Genomic DNA, 22,826 nt, shown 5'->3' on the forward strand with positions numbered 1-22,826 from the left:
AGGTGCTACTGTTTCGTTGGTTATTCGATCTTATTATTATGGTCCCCTCCTCCTTGAGAACCTCCTCCCGGAAATCCGAATGGAAGACTAATCTGGAATCTTTTGCCATTGGAGACATCATCACGATACTTTTTCTACATCTACATCTACAGACATATTCTACCAGCCACCGTACTGTGCACGTCGAAGGCTACCACATACTGCCACTAGCCATTTTCTTTCCTATTTCACTCGCAAACAGGACGAGGGAAAACCGATCGTCTATAAGCCGCCGCATGAACCCTAATTTCTCTCATCTTATCTTCTTGGTCCTGAGGCGAAATGTAAGTTGGCGACAGTAGAATCGTAGAGTCGTTTTGCAGTCGGCATTAAATGTCGGTTCTATAAATTTCCTCAATACTGCGTCGCGAAAAGAACGTCTTTCCTCCACGGATTCCCAATTGTGTTCACGAAGCAACTCCGTAAACCTGCGTGCTAATCGAACCTACAAAGAAGTCTAGCTGCACGCCTCTGAATTGCTTCGATGTCTTCCATTAATCCGACCTGGTGGGGATCCCAAAGAATCTATCAGTGCTCGAGAATGGGTCGCACAAGTGTTCTGTACACCGTCTCCTTTACACTTTTCCAAAATTTTCTCTGGGAACTGAAGTCGACCATTCGTCTTTCCTAGCACCGCCCTTAGGTGCTCGTTCCAGTTCATATCACTTTGCAACGTTTCTTCTGGCACTGACTGTACCACTCAGCACACTACTAATGCTGTATTCAAACTGTACTAAATGCTTTTCCTACTCATCCGCAGTGACTCGCATCCTTCTATATTTAGAGCAAGCTACCACTCATCACAGCAAATAGAAATTCTTAAACGTCTTGTCTCCTCCTGCAATCACCCAACAACGAAACCTTATCGTACACCATAGCGTCATCATCAAATAGACGTAAACTGCTGCTCACCCTGTCCGTCAGATGATTTATATATCCAGAGAACAAGTGCGGTCCTGTCACATTTCCTTGGTGCATTCTTGGCGACACCCATGTTTCTGATAAACACTCGCCGTCGGAGGCAAAGTACTGAGTTCTACAACTTAAGAACTCTTCGATGATGATGATGATGATGATGATGATGTTTGGTTTTTGGGGCGCTCAACTGCGCGGTTATCAGCGTCCGTACAAAGTCCCAACCTTTGTTCAGTCCAAACTCGCCATTTTCATGAATGATGATGAAATGATGAGGACAACATAAACACCCAGTCATCTCGAGGCAGGTGAAAATCCCCAACACCGCCGGGAATCGAACCCGGGACCCCGTGCTCGAGAAGCGAGAACGCGACCGCGAGACCACGAGCTGCGGACAGAACTCTTTGAGCCACTTACGTATCTGGTAATCTAATCTGTATGCTGGGGCCTTCAACTGTCCGCAGTGGGGCGACGTGTCAAAGACTTTTCGAAACTGTACGAATGTGGAATCTGTTTGTCCTTTATCCATGGTTTGCAGGGTATCTTGTGAGAGAAGGGCAAGGAGAGCTTCGCATGAGGATGCTTTCTAAATTCGTGCTCGTTTGTGGACAGAAGCTTTTCTGTCTCAAGCAAATATATTACCTTCGAACACACACTGTGTTCAAGAATTCTGCAGCAAACCGATGTTAAGGATATGTTTAGCATTCTGCGAGTCCATTATTTTTTAACTGTCTTTCAGATGTCCTGTCGATACAAATTTTGCGTCTTTAATGGTTTACAGTGCCTTCTGCATCCTCATGCCATTGATGATTGCTAATTCGTCCGCCTTTTAGAGACATATTTTCACCCCACGGCAGAGGATGTCCCGAACCACAGTCCGCTCGTCCGTCCTCTTCCACAAGATCTTTGACAGAACGAGGATTATCCCGTCTACCGGAACTCTTCGACCGCCATTTCTGATGAATTTTATACTAATTTAAACATTGGTTGATTACTAGTCAAAGATTCAACCCTTAGACCACATTGATACTCTAGGCATTAATGGGCAGATGGGAGAAGATCGGAAAGGATTGGCCTCGGATGATTTTTAAGCTACCATCCTGTCATTTATGATTTAGAAAAATCGTGGCAAACCGAAATCAGGTTCTCTGGACGTAGATCTAAACGCTGCTCCTCCCGAGTACGAATGGCTCTGAGCACTATGAGACGTAACTGCTGAGGTCATCAGTTCCCTAGAACTTAGAACTACTTAAACCTAACTACCTAAGGACATCACACACATCCATGCCCGAGGCAGGATTCGAACCTGCGATCGTAGCAGTCGTGAGGTTCCAGACTGTAGCGCCTAGAACCGCTCGGCCAACCAGGCCGGCTCTCGAGTACGGCTGCAATTCCGTAACCACCACATTGTTCAGTTAAAATTTCCTCCTAGCATATTGTCTCCCAGGAACAACACATTCTTGATAGGCGTGTTGCAGGTTTATGTGATCATTTACCATTCATGTACACTCAGTGTTCACTTTTGTGCCTAGCGGGTTGTTGATGCTGCGCTCTGATGTTTCATTACTTCTCACCATCTCATAAATCAACAAGCGTTTCCAGCAAGCTCTTCTAAACATAGTACATCTCCGCTTTAGTACATCATCCAGCATCACGTGGTAAGAGACGCTATTTCAAGGCTCGGTGGATTAAAAATTTTATCCCGAGTTTTACGAGAGTGTGTACTCTTCTCTCAACTCAACCGCGCAAGCTGCTCGTGCATACCAGTTTTATTACCGCAGAGCTTCTTAAAGCACATAGTATTTTTATCACAAGTATTATTCTTGAGACTACCCACGTCCCATGTACTGTAGGTTACTGTCTAAATAAAAACAAAGAGATACTACATATTCTGCGTTGTGTGTCAACTTTTCCCTCCATTCCAGTGTAAAATTAACTGTACTTGGCTGTGATTCTTGGACGCTTGACATCTGTCTCACAAACAGTTTTGGTAAAGCGTTCACTTGACTTCTTTGCTCGTCTGTTACTTCTAGGTGCCTGCAATTAATGAATTTTAACAAATTATACTGTTTATAATATTTTCAGGATCCCCTTGAAAAGCATATTGCGTACGTTTCCAGTCTCTTTTTCCCTAGTTCATCTTGCTTCGACGTTGCTCTTGTATACTAATCTGGTCTATTGATGTAGAGTTTCAGAAACGTCCTTTATATCAGTCTTTTACATAATATTAGCACGTAGCTATACCACACACTTATACATAAACAATGGGATTATTTTTTTACCTTTGTAGAGTATCTTTTCTTTGCAATTTTTTTAATTTTATCGCTTTAGTGGTTTGTGGACACACTCTAAGCATCTTACCTAATTATTTACGTCGTAAGTTTGGTATTTTGACTTGCTTTTCCAATCCAGTTCTCTAAACTAGATACACAACTAGTAAATGGTGTCATCTGAGGTGATTTTCCCCATTTTCCTTCAGTCTGCTGTAAAGTTTGCAAAAGTTCAACTTGATACTTTTTTTGCAAAGTGAAAACGTAGTCATAAAATGAAGGAAGACATTCTCATAGATAATTAAACATATAATTTTAAAAAGGTAATTTTTCGACCTGTCTAACATCTAGAGTAATTCCGTTGGTATTGTCGTTGTCATTTGTCACGGTGTAACTTTTGTTTTCGTGGCTGGACTTGGTTCTCTTTGGTCATTTAAATCAGAGCGTTTACTTTCCAATATCTGTTCAATACTTTTTTCCTATCGTCCTTGTTCGTGCGTTTAGTCTGAGTAGTCATATAACCTTGCTTTGACACATAAAAAAAGAATTAATTTGTTCTTCAATTTGATATTAAACTCAGTCTGACCTTTGGAGCAACAGATCTGCAAGCAGAAACATTACACATTGAAATTTATTATACGATTTTAAAGATCAGTGGTGTGCATTGATCGATTGAATGAAACTGCTAATGGGAATACTTCCTAAACATTCTAGAAATGTAGCTTCTAAACAGATTGTAAAAAACCAAACTCCGCTCAATTACAAAAGTTTGAAAATGATGTTCTGAAGTACATCTGTTTCCTGGCGTGTAAATTCGTAATGACTTTGAGTATATTGCTCAGTTGTCCTGTGCAGTAAATATGCTGTCTATTAACATAATGCTTTGTTAATAATCGTAATTTCCTTCATATTTATGAAAATATCATTAAATAATTACCTGTACAAAAGATGTATAAAATATATTATTGTGAATCTGATCATAGTATTTGGGTTCAGTGAAATCAATTTATGATTGAAATTTACAATTTTAATCAGTTAACGTAATTTCCGAATTGTATCAGACCGAGTCCATGGTATCAGTTCTTTTCGTTTCAGTGAAATTCGCATAAAATCATGTCTTCGAAATGTCAGTTCGCTGTAGTGCATAGTTACTACCATTAAAAGTCAAATACGGAATTTAAAACCAACCATAATTCCAATAGTTCTAAAATGCTAAAAAAACTTCTTGATGATTTCGTCCTGACAAAACATAGTTAAGACATGGTATGCATCATATGTACGATAAATGCATTATATCATCACAAAACTGCAAGTACTTTTATAACAAAATAGCTAAGTAAGTGCCAACATAAATACTAAAGAAAACTAAATTTTTTATTTTTATAAAATTATAAAAGGAAGGTAGACTGAATGTCAAAAAAACTTTTATGAAATTATTAAAATTCAGCGCTGTTCAACCCAAAGTCTGGAGCTAGAGCAATTAATCTTAAAATTATGCTATTATGGTGCAACACACCCTGCTTAGGACACTTAAAGATTAGGCGATGTTATTGCCAATATCAAGATCATAATTACAGAAAGCGGTCAAAAACGGTTACAGCCTGCTTTTTAGATGCAGCAAGGCGCCGGGTATTTGGTGTGGTTAGCTCTTTAGTACCAGCGACTATATACTGATGCATGTGGACTTAGAGCTAAAATGGTGTAATAGAACGATTTATTAAAAGTAGCCTCCAAGTAGTCTAGCATTAATTATTTGAGCCAGAGCTAAAATGGTGTAATAGAACGATTTATTAAAAGTAGCCTCCAAGTAGTCTAGTATTAATTATTGGAGCCCTTGCTGGCTCTCTGTCGTATGCTGTGAGTTATTCAGAGTTCCATCCACACTGGATTGCCTTTATGTAGGTTGATGGGTGAAGACAGACAGTTGGCTACATGACAATATTCCTAGGCATCATTATATATTAGTTCATGATTTATAATCATGTAATGAAATGAATGAATGGTTGTGGTTCAGGATCACATTTTGTGTTTTGTTCAGTATTATTCAGCTACAGACGTCCATGTGCTCAGTCTAAGGGGCAGGTTGGAGCCATTTATGACCGCTTTCTGTTGGCATGCCACATAATAGTTATGACCTTGATATAGGCAATAATATCACCTAATCTTTCCGTGCTCTAAGCATGGTGTGTTGCACTATAATAGTATAATTTTAAGATTAGTTGCGCTAGCTCCAGACTTTGGGTTGAACACCGCTGTATTTTAATATTTTCTTAAAAGTTCTTTTGCCATTCAGTCTATCTTCTTTTTATGTTTAAAAAATCAAATAATTTACTTTTCTGTAGTATTTATGTTGGCGCTTACTTAGCTATTTTGTCAAAAAGGTACTTGCAGTTATGTGAAGATACGAAGCTTGACCAGAAAGTAATGCACCGTATTATTTTTCTTCAACAATTCTGTGTTGAACGTAATGAGAGTTAAACACACGAAAGAATGGTGTTTTCTTTATGCACCCTATTTTCCACGTAATCTCCTTCCCGTTCTATGGCCTTCCTTCAGCGCGAAACAAGAGCGTGTGTGCCCTTTTCTTGTGGCGGAGCCAGTGCTTCACTGTATAAATCACCTCCTCACCGTCCTCAAAATGTCTTCCACGAATGTCATCCTTTAATGGCCCAATCAAGTGGAAGTCCGAGGGGACAAGGTCAGGGCTGTCGGGTGGATGGGGTAACACTGTCCAAACCCGTTTTGCGATTTGTTCAGCAGTCCTCAGATTTGTCTGGGGCCGAGCGTTTTCGTGTTGCAGCAAAACTTCATCGAATAAAGTGTAAAATGGCGGCATTAGTGCAGGAAAAGGACAATGTATTGTGTGACTGGGTGAGTCGAACTCTCCAGTAACGAAGCAACAACGGTTCGGAACAACTTACGAGAAATGAATGCAATTTTAAAAAAAACAATATGTGCATAGTTGATAAGTTGGAAAGCAGTGTGCGACTTTCTGCGTCTGGAGAGACTGTCGAAAACAGTCGGACAGTATTTAACGATAACCATCGAAATCAGCGAGACGAACATTACATCAGCGGAGCTACTGAATATCCGATGTAATGTTTCAACTAGATGCAACACCACCTCATTGGACAACATGCGTCCCGGAGTCTTTGGATGAAGAATTGGAAGGGATGGTGCAATTCCATGGTCACCACAATGACGAGACCTTACCTCATTCTATTGTTCCTTTCTTTTTAATACGAAGATGTATGCTACACCTATACCGGATCACATTGCGGAACGCATCATTCGAACAGCTGAAAGTGTCATCCGTCACATACTATAAAATGTGTGCCGTGAGATAAGAATATTTTGGGTGACTCCAACAGGTGCTCATATTGAGTGCATTAAATGATGTAAAGGCTGGTAGCGGCACCAAAGTTAGAGTCCAGCCGCTCACGGAGAAGACAGGAAATGAAACTGAGAGTAGGACAGAAAAAGTATAAATGCATACTTCTATTTTAAAATGATACTTTACAAAATAATACCCAGATGTACTGCCCCAGTTTAATTCCCCTACTACTGGAAAGATGAGTTAGATAAATATTTGTGTCTGTGGCGGTGAGAAGCAACTGAAATCGTTAAAATAGCAGAAAGCTCCAGGGCCCAATGGAACACACATGAGATGCTTTGCCCAGTTTTCGGTTGAGTTAGCCCTCTGTTAACTACACTCCTGGAAATTGAAATAAGAACACCGTGAATTCATTGTCCCAGGAAGGGGAAACTTTATTGACACATTCCTGGGGTCAGATACATCACATGATCACACTGACAGAACCACAGGCACATAGACACAGACAACAGAGCATGCACAATGTCGGCACTAGTACAGTGTATATCCACCTTTCGCAGCAATGCAGGCTGCTATTCTCCCATGGAGACGATCGTAGAGATGCTGGATGTAGTCTTGTGGAACGGCTTGCCATGCCATTTCCACCTGGCGCCTCAGTTGGACCAGCGTTCGTGCTGGACGTGCAGACCGCGTGAGACGACGCTTCATCCAGTCCCAAACATGCTCAATGGGGGACAAATCCGGAGATCTTGCTGGCCAGGGTAGTTGACTTACACTTTCTAGAGCACGTTGGGTGGCACGGGATACATGCGGACGTGCATTGTCCTGTTGGAACAGCAAGTTCCCTTGCTGGTGTAGGAATGGTAGAACGATGGGTTCGATGACGGTTTGGATGTACTGTGCACTATTCAGTGTCCCCTCGACGATCACCAGTGGTGTACGGCCAGTGTAGGAGATCGCTCCCCACACCATGATGCCGGGTGTTGGCCCTGTGTGCCTCGGTCGTATGCAGTCCTGATTGTGGCGCTCACCTGCACGGCGCCAAACACGCATACGACCATCATTGGCACCAAGGCAGAAGCGACTCTCATCGCTGAAGACGACACGTCTCCATTCGTCCCTCCATTCACGCCTGTCGCGACACCACTGGAGGCGGGCTGCACGATGTTGGGGCGTGAGCGGAAGACGGCCTAACGGTGTGCGGGACCGTAGCCCAGCTTCATGGAGACGGTTGCGAATGGTCCTCGCCGATACCCCAGGAGCAACAGTGTCCCTAATTTGCTGGGAAGTGGCGGTGCGGTCCCCTACGGCACTGCGTAGGATCCTACGGTCTTGGCGTGCATCCGTGCGTCGCTGCGGTCCGGTCCCAGGTCGACAGGCACGTGCACCTTCCGCTGACCACTGGCGACAACATCGATGTACTGTGGAGACCTCACGCCCCACGTGTTGAGCAATTCGGCGGTACGTCCACCCGGCCTCCCGCATGCCCACTATACGCCCTCGCTCAAAGTCCGTCAACTGCACATACGGTTCACGTCCACGCTGTCGCGGCATGCTACCAGTGTTAAAGACTGCGATGGAGCTCCGTATGCCACGGCAAACTGGCTGACACTGACGGCGGCGGTGCACAAATGCTGCGCAGCTAGCGCCATTCGACGGCCAACACCGCGGTTCCTGGTGTGTCCGCTGTGCCGTGCGTGTGATCATTGCTTGTACAGCCCTCTCGCAGTGTCCGGAGCAAGTATGGTGGGTCTGACACACCGGTGTCAATGTGTTCTTTTTTCCATTTCCAGGAGTGTATAATCTGTCGTGGATTCCTCGAACAAGAAACCGTACCTAGTAACTGGAAGAAGGCACAGGTCACAACCGTCTACAGGAAGGCTTGCAGAAGTGACCCACAGAACTACCGTCCGGTCCTTTGTCATCTGTTTGTTGTACGGCCTTAGAACATAATCCGAACTCAAAAATAATGTGGTATCTCGAATAGAACTGCCTTCTCCATGCCAAGCAGCATCGATTTCGAAAAAGCCTATTGCGTGAAACCTACCTCGCACTTTTCTCACATGAGATGCTGAAAGCCAACAATGAAAGGCAGGTAGTGGCAGTATTTCTCCATTTCATTGGCATTTGACTCAGTACCACACTTTATTATTGAAAGTATGATCGTATGGGTTATCAGACGAAATCTGTGACTAGACTGCGGATTTCTTGGTAGGAAGGACGCTGCAAGTTATCCTGGATGGAGATTCATCGGCTGACGCAGAAGTAGCTTCGGGAGTACCCCAGGGAAATGTGTTGGGTTCCTTGCTGTTCATGTTGTATACAAGTGATCTTGCAGACAATATTACTAGTAACTACAGACTTTTCGCAGGTGACGCAGTTATCTATAACGAATTACAGTCTGAAAGAGGCTGTACAGATGTTCAGTCGGATCTTGATAACATTTCAAAGTGGTGCAAAGATCGGCAGCTTGCTTTAAATATTCAGAAATGTAAAATTGTGCGCTTTACGCAACGAAAATACGTATTTTGCTGTGACTGAAATATCAGTGAGCCATAACTGGAACCGATAAACGCATAGATATACCTGTCTGTAACACTTTGTCGAGACGTGAAATTGAACGTTCACATAGGCTTTGTCGTGTGTAAAGCCGGAAGCGGACTTCGGTGTATTGGTAGGGAAATGCAGTCGGTCTATAAAGGAGATTACGTACAAACCACTCGTGTGGCCCATCCCAAATTATTACTCAGGTGTGTGCGACTTATACGAGATACGACTGATATGGGACATTGAACGTATACAGAGAAGGGTAAACCGAATGGCTATAACTTTGACTCGCGGGAGAGGGTCACAGAGATGTTGGAGGAATCGAACTGTCAGACTCTTGAAGATGAACCTAAAGTGCCCCGAGAAAGTCTCTTAAGAAGTTTGAACAACCAGTCTTAAATGATGCTTAGGAATACAGGGTGTTACAAAAAGGTACGGCCAAACTTTCAGGAAACATTCCTCACACACAAAGAAAGAAAATATGTTATGTGGACATGTGTCAGGAAACGCTTACTTTCCATGTTAGAGCTCATTTTATTACTTCTCTTCAAATCACATTAATCATGGAATGGAAACACACAGCAACAGAACGTACCAGCGTGACTTCAAACAATTTGTTACAGGAAATGTTCAAAATGTCCTCCGTTAGCGAGGATAGATGCATCCACCCTCCGTCGCATGGAATCCCTGATGCGCTGATGCAGCCCTGGAGAATGGCGTATTATATCACAGCCGTCCACAATACGAGCACGAAGAATCTCTACATTTGGTACCGGGGTTGCGTAGACAAGAGCTTTCAAATGCCCCCATAAATGAGGTAAGGAGAGCGTGGAGGCCATGGAATAGGTCCGCCTCTACCAATCCATCGGTCACCGAATCTGTTGTGGAGAAGCGTACGAACACTTCGACTGAAATGTGCAGGAGCTCCATCGTGCATGAACCACATGTTGTGTCGTACTTGTAAAGGCACATGTTCTAGCAGCAGAGGTAGAGTATCCCGTATGAAATCATGATAACGTGCTCCATTGAGCGTAGGTGGAAGAACATGGGGCCCAATCAAGACCTCACCAACAATGCCTGTCCAAACGTTCACAGAAAATTTATGTTGATGACGTGATTGCACAATTGCGTGCGGATTCTCGTCAGCCCACACATGGTGATTTTGAAAATTTACTATTTGGTCACGTTGGAATGAAGCCTCATCCGTAAAGAGAACATTTGCACTGAAATGAGGATTGACGCATTGTTGTGTACCCGTGGAGGCCAATCAGCTGCTGATAGTGCCTGCACACGCAGTACATGGTACGGAAACAACTGGTTCTCCCGTAGCACTCTCCATACAGTGACGTGGTCAACGTCACCTTGTACAGCAGTAACGTCTCTGACGCTGACATTAAGGTTATCGTCGACTGCACGAAGAATTGCCTCGTCCATTGCATGTGTCCTCGTCGTTCTAGGTCTTCCCCAGTCGCGAGTCATAGGCTGGAATGTTCCGTGCTCCCTAAGACGCCAATCAATCGCTTTGAACGTCTTCCTGTCGGGACACCTTCGTTCTGGAAATCTGTCTCGATACAAACGTACCGCGCCACGGCTATTGCCCCGTACTAATCCATACATCAAATGGGCATCTGCCAACTCCGCATTTGTAAACATTGCACTGACTGCAAAACCACGTTCGTGATGAACAATAACCTGTTGATGCTAGGTACTGAAGTGCTTGATGCTAGTACTGTAGAGCAATGAGTCGCATGCCAACACAAGCACCGAAGTCAACATTACCTTCCTTCAATTAGGCCAACTGGCGGTGAATCGAGGAAGTACAGTACATACTGACGAAACTAAAATGAGGTCTAACATGGAAATCAAGCGTTTCCAGACACATGTCCAAATAACATCTTTTATTTATTTGTGTGTGAGGAATGTTTCCTGAAAGTTTGGCCGTACCTTTTTGTAACACCTTGTATACTACAACCACCTACATATCTCCCTTAAAGGAATCTTCAGGAAAAGGTTAGATTAATTACAGCATGCACAGAGGCATTTAAACAGACGTTCTTCCCGCGCTCCATACGTGAATGGAACGATAAAAAAAATGGTTCAAATGGCTCTAAGCACTATGGGACTTAACATCTGAGGTCATCAGTCCACTAGACTTAGAACTACTTAAACCTAACTAACCTAAGGACATCATACACATCGATGCCCGAGGCAGGATTCGAACCTGCGACCGTAGCGGTCGCGCGGTTCCAGACTGAACCGCCTAGAACCGCTCCGCCACAGCGACCGGCAACGAGAAAAATAACTGGTACAATGGGAAGTGTCCCCTACCATGTACTTCACAGTGGTTTGTAGAGTATGGATGTAGATGGAAAATGGTTCAAATGGCTCTGAGCATTATGGGACTTAACATCTGAGGTCATCAGTCCCCTAGAACTTGTTGTTGTTGTTGTTGTGGTCTTCAGTCCTGAGACTGGTCTGATGCAGCTCTCCATGCTACTCTATACTCTATCCTGTGCAAGCTTCTTCATCTCCCAGTACTTATTGCAAACTACATCCTTCTGAATCTGCTTAGTGTATTCATCTCTTGGTCTCCCTCTACGATTTTTACCCTCCACGCTGTTCTCCAGTACTAAATTGGTGATCCCTTGATGCCTCAGAACATGTCCTACCAACCGATCCCTTCTTCTTGTCAAGTTGTGCCACAAACTCCTCTTCTCCCCAATTCTATTTAATACCTCCTCGTTAGTTATGTGATCTACCCATCTAATCTTCAGCATTCTTCTGTAGCACCACATTTCGAAAGCTTCTATTCTCTTCTTGTCTAAACTATTTATCGTCCATGTTTCACTTCCATACATGGCTACACTCCATACAAATACTTTCAGAAACGACTTCCTGATACTTAAATCTACGCCGGCCGCGGTGGTCTCGCGGTTCTAGGCGCTCACTCCGGAACCGCGCGACTGCTACGGTTGCAGGTTCGAATCCTGCCTCGGGCATGGATGTGTGTGACGTCCTTAGGTTAGTTAGGTTTAAGTAGTTCTAAGTTCTAGGGGACTGATGACCACAGATGTTAAGTCCCATAGTGCTCAGAGCCATTTGAACCAACTTAAATCTACACTCGATGTTAACAAATTTCTCTTCTTCAGAAACGCTTTCCTTGCCATTGCCAGTCTACATTTTATATCCTCTCTACTTCGACCATAATCAGTTATTTTGCTCCCAAAATAGCAGAACTCCTTTACTACTTTAAGTGTCTCATTTCCTAATCTAATTCCCTCCGCATCACCCGACTTAATTCGACTACATTCAATTATCCTCGTTTTGCTTTTGTTGATGTTCATCTTATATCCTCCTTTCAAGGCACTGTCCATTCCGTTCAACTGCTCTTCCAAGTCCTTTGCTGTCTCTGACGGAATTACAATGTCATCGACGAACCTAAAGTTTTTATTTCTTCTCCATGGATTGTAATACCTACTCCGAATTTTTCTTTTGTTTCCTTTACTGTTTGCTCATTATACAGATTGAATAACATCGGGGAGAGGCTACAACCCTGTCTCAGTCCGCTCCCAACCACTGCTTCCCTTTCATGTCCCTCGACTCTTATAACGGTCATCTGGTTTCTGTACAAATTGTAAATAGCCTTTCGCTCCCTGTATTTTACCCCTGCCACCTTCAGAATTTGAAAGAGAGTATTCCAGTCAACATTGGGCAACTTAGGACTACTTAAATCTAACTAACCTGACGTCACACACATCCATGCCCGCGGCGGATGTAGGTGGAAATAGATGTAGATGTTACATATGACTGGAAGCTTTACGACTGTATGCACGACTGTGTCGACGTTAATTATAGAGTTGTGACCACTTCAAATCAGCGTAAACATTCTGGGACCCGCTGTGTTTTAATATGAATCTGTGTGCAGGGAGATGCGCGGCGCTGAGTCGACGCGAAAGAACGGTCGGTCGGACGCGGAGGTGAGCGAACGCGCGGCTGTGAGGAGTCCATGTTGGGCGCGGAACCCGTTCTGCAGAACAATATGCCGGCCGCGCACCGCGTCCCGTCACGTCCTGCCCTGGGCTGGTCCGCCTTTGCCGGCGCTGACTTGCACGTCTGGGAAGAAATCTGACGACGCATAAAATAAGCCCAGGCGCCGGTTTCGTCGCATGGCGACGGTGCCGGTTTCACTCTCGCGAACATTTCCGGAGGCGGGCTCTGAGAATGCGGGCTCGTCAGCGTTCACTGACATCCTGTGACCGTCATGCTAACCCCAGAATGGAATAAGCAGTTCTTCCTTACCATACTCGCTGCTCCTTCATTCTCGTCTCGCTCGGTGTTTTGCGGCCGTCGCTCTCTCTGCTGCTGTTTCTCACGCTGGGAGATCTATGGCGCCCAGCTCCCTTTATTGGTAGCTTGAGTGTCGGTCTCCTGACCTTCACAAGGTTGCGACCCTTTTTCACGCTGTTAGGACAGCTTTGTAACACGCTCTGTCCGCCAGTAGATAGCCACGCACACACACACACACACACACACACAGAGGGTGCCACAAGACAAGACCTGTATCCAGTGTGGCGACACGTACACGCTGTAGAGGCAGGGTGCACAGAACGGACTACGAGAGGCGGTTTCTTGTGAAAGCAGGTTGCATTTAAACAGGATTTCGATACACTATATTATTCTCCACTCTCGCGGCTACAAAACCGTATTTTTCGACATAATCTGTGTTCCATGCGACAGCCATACGCCACCTTACAGGGAGACCGCATGATACCACTCTGCTGGTCGACATCGGTGCAAACGTCTTGCTGCATCAATAGCATCCACATCATATACGCATTGCTTCCCACCCAGTGCGTCTTTCATAGGGTCAAATCGTTGGAAATCGTAACGAGCGAAATCCGAGCTGATAGCGCGGCAAGGAACCCGCGGGCACACGCCTCTCAGTAATCCAACTGGCCGACGAGTGTGTGAGCACTACCAACAGAACGTCCAGTTGTGCAGCGAGATATTTGATTGTGGTCACTCGATCACCTCGAATGAGAGTGTCCGCACGGTCTAACATTGCAGCACACGGGAGATCGGATTGGTTTTTGCGACCTTCTTGCAATGATGATAGACGCTTCGCCCAACGACGCACCATGCTTCTGTTCATTTCCAGGTCTCCATACATATTCTGAGAGCGCAAATGAATATCTGCGATGCTCCAGTTTTTCTCCGACAGAAACTCAATGACAGCTCTCTGCTTGGAAGGCACTTCCGTTAAAGACGCCATTTTGAAGGCTATGTATAGCGCCGCCATAAATATTTAACTTCATGAAACTATAGGGGCTGACACGGAAATGTCCCACGAAGTCCCACAACAAATTCCGCATTATTTCAACAGAAACTGCCCGAGAAAAAAAGTGTTGCATTACTTATTTAACAACCCTCGTATATTAATACGTCTGCTGTACGTCATTCAAATGTATTCATCCGCCATAGTTAAGGCCCGACTCTGTAGAGAGCCTTCAAAACAAGTAGTAGATCCTTCTTCTGCTTGATGTCAGGCAAGTAGTTCGCTAATGACCATTTATTTTCCAGTGCCAGCTTAAAGCGGGCACACAGCTCCATTCAGCGTGAAGTCACGTCTAGAGTCTCGCCGCTTGCACCTAGCGTCACAATGTGCATTTATCAGCAGATAGTACCAGGAAATATAATGTGTGGACAACTAAAAAGGAGACTACAGCTATATGTAAAGAAATTTCAATAACAATATTGTAATTAAACTTCATATGGAACAATACAAATACCACAATTTCCATTAACATTGATACGCCGATCCCAGTACATAGGAAGGAAGTGAGCCGTTTCATTGTAGAAAGCTATGCTGACGGATACTGTTCTCCACGGTGTCTTGCACTTCCCCTTGTCACAGGTGACCCTCTCACCTGCCAGGGATTGTTTTAGGGGCCGGAAGACATACGAGTCACATCGGGAGGTAACGCGGCGGTAAGTAGGATGCTCCACTATCTCGGAACTCGGCGGTCTTCCTGACCACATGTGGCCTAGCATTGTTCTGGAGAAGCAGTATCCCATTCGAGAGATTGCCCCCTCGCTTGTTCTGGTTGGCCTGTTTAAGCCCGAGCAACATGTTGCAGTACTGCTCGTCGTTAACTGTTGCACCCCGTGGTAGTCAGTCGATGAGAAAAGATCCCTCTTCGCCGGAAAAAGAACTATACATCACTTTTCCGGCTACTGGTGTAGAGCGTGCTTATCTTTTGCACGTGGGGAGCCGGGAGGCCACCAATACATGCTCATCCATTTGGAGGCAGGATCGAAGTGATAACACACGTTTCGTTCGTCGTAATAATCTGAACAATGAAATCGGTTCTATGCTTCGCGTATCAGGCAAACACCCATTCTCGCTGTCTTCTGATATGCTGAAAGATGCTTGGGCACCCACTGTGCGCAAAGTTTCATGTAACGTAGCTTCTCGTGGATTATGCGATGCACAATTCCTAGGCTGTCGATAGTTCCGTAGTAATCTCTCGTTCGTATCGTCTCCTCCACAGGTGAAACCGTGGCAACAGTGGTGACTACGTGCGCCTGCCCAGAGCGTGGCATACCTTGACGTTTACACGTCGCGCACCATGCAAGATACTGCTCTCTGTACACCTCTTTCATTCTACGATACATTTGCTGAACAGGCTCCCCTAATGCACAAAGGAATTGGAGAACCCCACGCCGCGCGGGATTAGCCGAGCGGTCTCAGGCGCTGCACTCATGGACTGTGAGGCTGGTCCCGGCGGAGGTTCGAGTCCTCCCTCGGGCATGGGTGTGTGTGTGTTTGTCCTTAGGATAATTTAAGTAGTGTGTAAGCTTAGGGACTGATGACCTTAGGAGTTAAGTAGTTAAGTCCCATAAGATTTCACACACACATTTTTTTTCTTTTTTTTGAGAACCCCACTTTGTATCTATCGGAAAGAATCCATCATGCAACGAACTGCGGAAGCCGAAAGCGTTAACTCCGCCTGTGCCCCTTGGAATACCACTAGGACATCTCACAGAAATATATTCACCCGATGGGATTACATACAACGCCGTTATAGGTTTTCTGTTGGGCAGTCAAATGAAATCAAGACAGATGGGAAAAAAGTGAGTACTGGTTTATTATTTCAAGAGTAATCGCCGTAACCGTTAATAAGTTTATCCCACTCTGAGGCTTCAAAATGGTTCAAATGGCTCTGAGCACTGTGGGACTCAACTGCTGTGCTCATCAGTCCCCTAGAACTTAGAACTACTTAAACCCAACTAACCTAAGGACAGTACACACATCCATGCCCGAGGCAGGATTCGAACCTGCGACCGTAGCAGTCGCACGGTTCCGGACTGCGCGCCTAGAACCGCGAGACCACCGCGGCCGGCCCACTCTGAGGCAAGGCGGTCAATGCATGCATGGAAAAATAACTGCTGTCGCCATGATTGTACCCAGGCGTGCACCTGTGCAACGTAGCTGAAGCAACGTTCCAACAAAATGCCCGCCCACATGTTGCCATGTTTGTTTCGACTGCGTTGCGTAAGTTTTGTTGGTGACCCCTTCACATCCTCCCTATAGTCTTTATTTCTCCCCGTTTGATTTCCATATTTTAGTGCCCTGAAAAAAGACATTCGTGGCCGTCGATTTGCCAGGGTACTTCGTATGCAACCACAAATATTCTTGAATGAAGGCACTGAGTGTCTTTTCTGAGGGATAAATGTGTTAACAGTTATGGGGTTTGCTTTCGAAATAATGAACACTACTTACTTATTTTCCGCTCTTCAGCTTTCTTTTGACTACCACATACTATATCTCTCTCTCTCTCTCTCCGTCCGAATAGGCCTTAGAGGGCTCAACGATATTGACCGACCACCTTATCATCCACAGCCGTTAGGCGACACTGTATACGGATATGGAGGTGCATGGACTCAACAAGCTGCTCTCCCGGCCGTTGTCAGTTTCCGTGAGCGGAGCCACTACTTCTCAGCCACGTAGCTCCTCAATTTGTCTCACAAGGGGTGAGTGCATCCCTCTTGGGCGCTCCGCAGACCCATCCGAGTGCTTGTCAAGCCCGACAGCGCTTAACTTTGCTGAACTGACGGAAACCGGTGTTACCAATGCAGCAAGGCCATCGGCTATAGATGTACTGTAGTCCTTATTATATTCCTTGTAAGTAGATCATATGGTGCTTCCTTGCTAAGAGCTGAAAGTCTGTTATGTTACCATTTTTGTGACCCGAGTGAGAAAAATATAATTACAGAGTATCATTTGTAAGGTGATCATTGTGTTCCCGTAAGACTATGCCCACAGTCTGCGACAGTATTTCACTTCTGTAAAGACGATGATAGTATGCAACACGCATAAAATTGAACTATCTGTGTGTGTGCGTTTTTTTTCCAAGAATAGTTCAGACAAATTTTCTTAATTCTGGATGACGTACAAATACCACAAACCACAGTCCGGTTTAACACAATGATCGGGTATTCCGGTCACTTCAGCTGTCGATCAAAAATGGTTCAAATGGCTCTGAGCACTATGGGACTTAACTTCTGAGGTCATCAGTCCCCTAGAACTTAGAACTACTTAAACCTAACTAACCTAAGGACATCACACGCATCCATGCCCGAGTCAGGATTCGAACCTGCGACCGTAGCAGTCGCGCGGTTCCAGACTGTAGCGCCTAGAATCGCTCGGCTACCCCGGCCGGCCAGTTGTGGTCTTCAGTCCGGAGACTGGTTTGATGCAGCCTTCCATGCTACTCTATCCTGTGCAAGCTTCTTCATCTACCAGTACTTACTGCAACCTACATCCTTCTGAATCTGCTTAGTGTATTCATCTCTTGGTCTCCCTCTACGATTTTTACCCTCCACGCTGCTCTCCAATGTTAAATTTGTGATACCTTGATGCCTCAGAACATGTCCTACCAACCGGTCCCTTCTTCTTGTCAAGTTGTGCCACAAACTACTCTTCTCCCCAATTCTATTCAATACCTCCTCATTAGTTATGTGATCTACCCATCTAATCTTCAGCATTCTTCTGTAGCACCACATTTCGAAAGCTTCTATTCTCTTCTTGTCCACACTATTTATCGTCCATGTTTCACTTACATACATGGCTACCCTCCATACAACTACTTTCAGAAACGACTTCCTGACATTTAAATCTACACTCGATGTTAACAAATTTCTCTTCTCCACAAACCCTTTCCTTGCCATTGCCAGTCTACATTTTATGTCCTCTCTACTTCGACCATCATCAGTTATTTTGCTCCCCAAATAGCAAAACTCCTTTACTACTTTAAGTGTCTCATTTCCTAATCTAATTCCCTCAGCATCATCCGACTTAATTCGACTACATTCCATTATCCGCGTTTTGCTTTTGTTGACGTTCATCTTATACCCTCCTTTCAAGACACTGTCCATTCCGTGCAACTGCTCTTCCAAGTCCTTTGCTGTCTCTGATAGAATTACAATGTCATCGGTGAACCTCATAGTTTTTATTTCTTCTGCATGGATTGTAATACCTACTCCGAATTTTTCTTTTGTTTCCTTTACTGCTTGCTGAATATACAGATTGAATAACATCGGGGAGAGACTACAACGCTGTCTCACTCCCTTCCCAACCACTGCTTCCCTTTGGTGCCCCTCGACTCTGGTTTCTGCACAAATTGTAAATAGCCTTTCGATCCCTGTATTTTACCCCTCCACCTTTATAACAGCGATATGTGTTGGAGAACACTCCCTGGAATACTGTTCATGCATGACATCACAACAGGTCGAATCACCAGACTTACTTACAAATTTTCAGTCAGAGTTCCTGGGTAACCACGCCAGTGCTCCTGCTGTCATAAGAAATGGTACCCCAGACCATAACTCCAGGTGTAGGTTCACTGTGTCTAGCACACAGACAGGTTGGTTGCGAGCTCTCAATTGGCCTCGTTCTAAACAGAACATGGCCGTCACTGGCACCGAGGCAGAACTAGATTTCATAAAAAAAAAAACAGACCTCCAATGCTTGACACCGTTGAAGTCGCAAATGGCGGTGGTGGTTTGGCGTCAGTGGGATGCACGCTACGAGGCGTCTGGCTCGGAGACGTCCTTGAAGTAACCGTTTTGTAACAGTTCATAGTGTCACTGTGGTGCCAACTGCTGCTCAAATTGCTGCTGCAGACACAGTACGATGCGTCAGAGTCATACGCCTAACACGATGGTTTTCCCTCTCGCTAGTGTCACGTGGCCATCCGGAGCCGCCGTCCTGAGTGGACGAGCGGTTCTAGGCGCTACAGTCTGGAACCGCGCGTCCGCTGCGGTCGCAGGTTGGAATTCTGCCTCGGGCATGGATGTGTGTGATGTCCTTAGGCTAGTTAGGTTTAAGTAGTTCTAAGTTCTAGGGGACTGATGAGCTCAGATGTTAAGTCCCATAGTGCTCAGAGCCATTTGAACCAACCATCCGGAGCCCGGTCTTTTTGCAACCGTGCATTCTCGTGACCGTCGCTGCCAGCAGTCGTGTACAGTGGCTATATTGCTGCCAAATCTTCCTGCAATATCGCAGAAGGAACATTCAGCTTCTCGTAGCCCTGCTGCACGACGTCGTTCTAACTCAGATAATGGAGCCTTTGTTGTCTAAAAGGCATTCTTGACTAACATCACCTCACTACATCCAATCTCAAAGGTAACTAATGCTCACGGTTGTTACAGCACGTATTTAAAGCAAACCTCATATGCAACCTCATAGAGGCGCTACTAGCGCCCCTCTTGTGCGAGCGGCGCGATTTTTGAGTAGACGTCATCTTTCTCGCGTACCAAATTTCGTTTATTTTGCACAATTCCTTCTTGGTGTTGCGATCCTTTTTCCGTCAGTGTATGGCAGAGGATGATCGGTGGCCGGTCGAATTCGGCTGCTGCTCGATGCCGCGTCGAGGAGCCATGTCGTGGAAACCAAAGAAGTAATTTGTTTTAAATACTTCTTTGCCCAATTAATTACTTAACTGAAATCATGTTCGAAAGACTTCAGTAATAACTACGATTTAGCAAGCTTATTTCCCGCTATTAATCGGGCAGAATGTCTGCGTACGATTACACTTGATTTAGTATTTCCGAAATCTTCGACATATCGCTGCTGATGGAACATTAGCCCCTTACAAGAACGCAGCCGTTACATACATGGCCACATTGGACCTTCGACAGATGGAGCCTGTGGCGAAACAAGTGTGATGTGTTAACAAAAAAATTACCTACTTTGGGCAACACAAGGTACGTACTTGTCTGCAAGAAAGAGCCATAAATTACAGGGTCCGGTGAATTCAATCGAGAAATTTACGTAACCACGAAACTGGGTCACAGCTGTTCTTACGGTACATCTGTCACGAGGTTTTCGCTCTCTCCGCCCTAACGCGGCAAATAAATTCTCGACCGCAGTCCGAGTTAAATGCCGGTTCACTTTGTCTCTGTTGGTTTATCGCTGGCTTAAAAACTAGGACTGCCGACAAACTGGTCATAATACCTGCAGTGAGCGGATGAATGGATCGTTACTGGGCAACCTAGTCGTTGCTAGCGGGCAGCGCTCAACCAGCTTTGAGACTGAGAACACACTTTCACCTAAATTGCAGAGAGCGGCTTCTGAGCCTGCCGATAGTGATTTCACGCCACCGACAAATCATTACTTGCTCCAGTGTACTATGTTACCTAAAGCCACCTCATAGCAATATGTTGATGAAACTATCAGTTTGCACGGCTGTCGGTTTTCATATGGGCAAATTATTTCTTCTTAAGTGACTGTAATCTGCCCTACAGACCTCTTCGACAATTTAATGTACAATATTTACTGGACAGCACATCTTAGGCCTCCACTTTGTTTATTTAATTTTCGGAATCACAAATGCGTTCATACACGTATGTCGCAAAGCATAAAATAAATTATTTAAAACCGTATAGTAAAACAAAGATACTCTATGAAGGTTTTCACTGCTGATTGCCATAGTTACTGGTGGAGATTTCGGGTTTTGCGGTTGTAGTCTATGAAACATTTTAGTTCTTGATGTTTCATCCAGAGCTCTACGCGTTCCTGGTCCGCCGACTGACAAGCCGGACGTCGGAAAGCGACGTAAGTACTGCGCAAACGCAACATGGTAGAAGAGCATGCGTGGTCAGAACATATTATTCTTGCAAAAGATAAAACTGAACTAAAGGATACGAAAATCTTTGCTGACTAGGGAAAGTAGAAAACTGACCTGTAACAGAGTATGCCCTTAACTCATGAGACCATTTGTGAAGTTTTCCGAAACCAAAGTTTTATGTACAGTGGTGTTCCACGGCTACTTAGAGACGCCATCGAATTTTACAAACATGGAGACAATTTTAACAGAAAAGAAGCCATGTGACTTTGTGATATATAGGCAGTAGCTTTACAGAACCGATAAGCGTATTTTATCTTTGATAGTGGACAGTTCGATAGTTAAGTTTTATCTTTGCTAAGTATTATCTCTGTTGATCAAGTGTGTACTTCTTTCTCCCCCCCCCCCCCCCCCCACTCGCCCACCTCCCTCATTTTTCGTGGTATTTATGTTATTCACTAATGTTCGATCCGTCAGTCGACAAGACTCAACGAGACCAGGAGCACTTCTGAAGATGTCCGACGCAGCCCAGGATGAACCCTCAGGAACGAAAAAGTTTCAAAGAGTACGGTCATATAAGCCGGAAGATTTATCAGCAACATACATGCATGAGTTCTGGACTAGAGCATTAATTTTCGCCAGCCAGACCAGCCTTATTCTTGTGAAATTGCACAATGCAGTAAAGATCAATTTCAAAACCACAAAAATGCGCTTGTTTTCCGTCGCAGTCTCATTTTACGATAACTTCCTCTATGGGACGTCTATCTGGCGAATAGATTTCATCCTTGAAATGCAGTCCAGTCAATTCTGCGAAATTCCTGTCTACGCCTGCCATAACCTCTCCATTACAAAATGGCTCTAAGCACTATGGGACTTAACATCAGAGGTCATCAGTCCCATAGAACTTAGAACTGCTTAAACCTAACTAACCTAAGGACATCACACTCAGCCATGCGCGAGGCAGGATTCGAACCTGCGACCGTAGTTCTCTATTACATTCAAAAAGTTTTCTCACTGCAGATTTTTGTCCATGTGGGTGTAGGTGATAGTGATATGGTACCAAATCCGCTGAATAGGGTTCGAACAACAACCATTCTTTTAGCACTGTGTAAGAAGGTGCACTGTTCCGATCGAAGATGTTTTATTGTTGCTGAAATTCAGCTCTTTCCACGTGTTACTCTGTCAAAGTGTCCCAGAGGTGTTGCCTTGTATTCAGGGGTGATTATTTTACCATAACCTAAAATAGGAATACAGCTGCTCAATTTCTGCTTCAGTCCTTATAGAAAGGCTCTATAGAACAACGTTCAGTCGAGCGTTACCGCAGATACTTGAGACTGTCGTCAGGGTCAGGACTTACGCATTGTCCATTAATATAAAGTTATTGCTGTTTATTTGCGTCCATGTTATTAAGGTGTTCTTCTGTGCTAACTTCTGTTAGGAAATGCCACTGTTTATATAGTGTTTAGAGGTAGCCGTTTTGATTGCTGCTCTTTTGGAATGCTCTGGTATTTATCTGTTATAATAAAACAGTGTGGACTCAAGACGGAATGACATGGGTCAGTGATAAAGAAGCTTGTATTGTATTTGCGAGAG

The 22,826-nt window shown here is 44.7% G+C and overlaps 1 protein-coding gene across 1 annotated transcript in view; it reads left to right on the plus strand.

Moving 5' to 3' along the window:
* The window catches only part of LOC126210304 (piggyBac transposable element-derived protein 4-like), a 74,161-nt gene extending 60,917 nt beyond the window's left edge, over positions 1–13,244 (plus strand). Inside the window, exon 2 of the mRNA XM_049939541.1 lies at positions 13,031–13,244. Within this exon, the coding sequence (XP_049795498.1) occupies positions 13,031–13,244 (214 nt within the window). The remainder of the gene's footprint in view (positions 1–13,030) is intronic.
* Positions 13,245–22,826: the final 9,582 nt, after the last annotated feature.

This window comes from Schistocerca nitens, chromosome 1 (genome assembly GCF_023898315.1).
Source record: "Schistocerca nitens isolate TAMUIC-IGC-003100 chromosome 1, iqSchNite1.1, whole genome shotgun sequence".
In the NCBI taxonomy this organism is placed as follows: Eukaryota; Metazoa; Arthropoda; class Insecta; order Orthoptera; family Acrididae; genus Schistocerca; species Schistocerca nitens.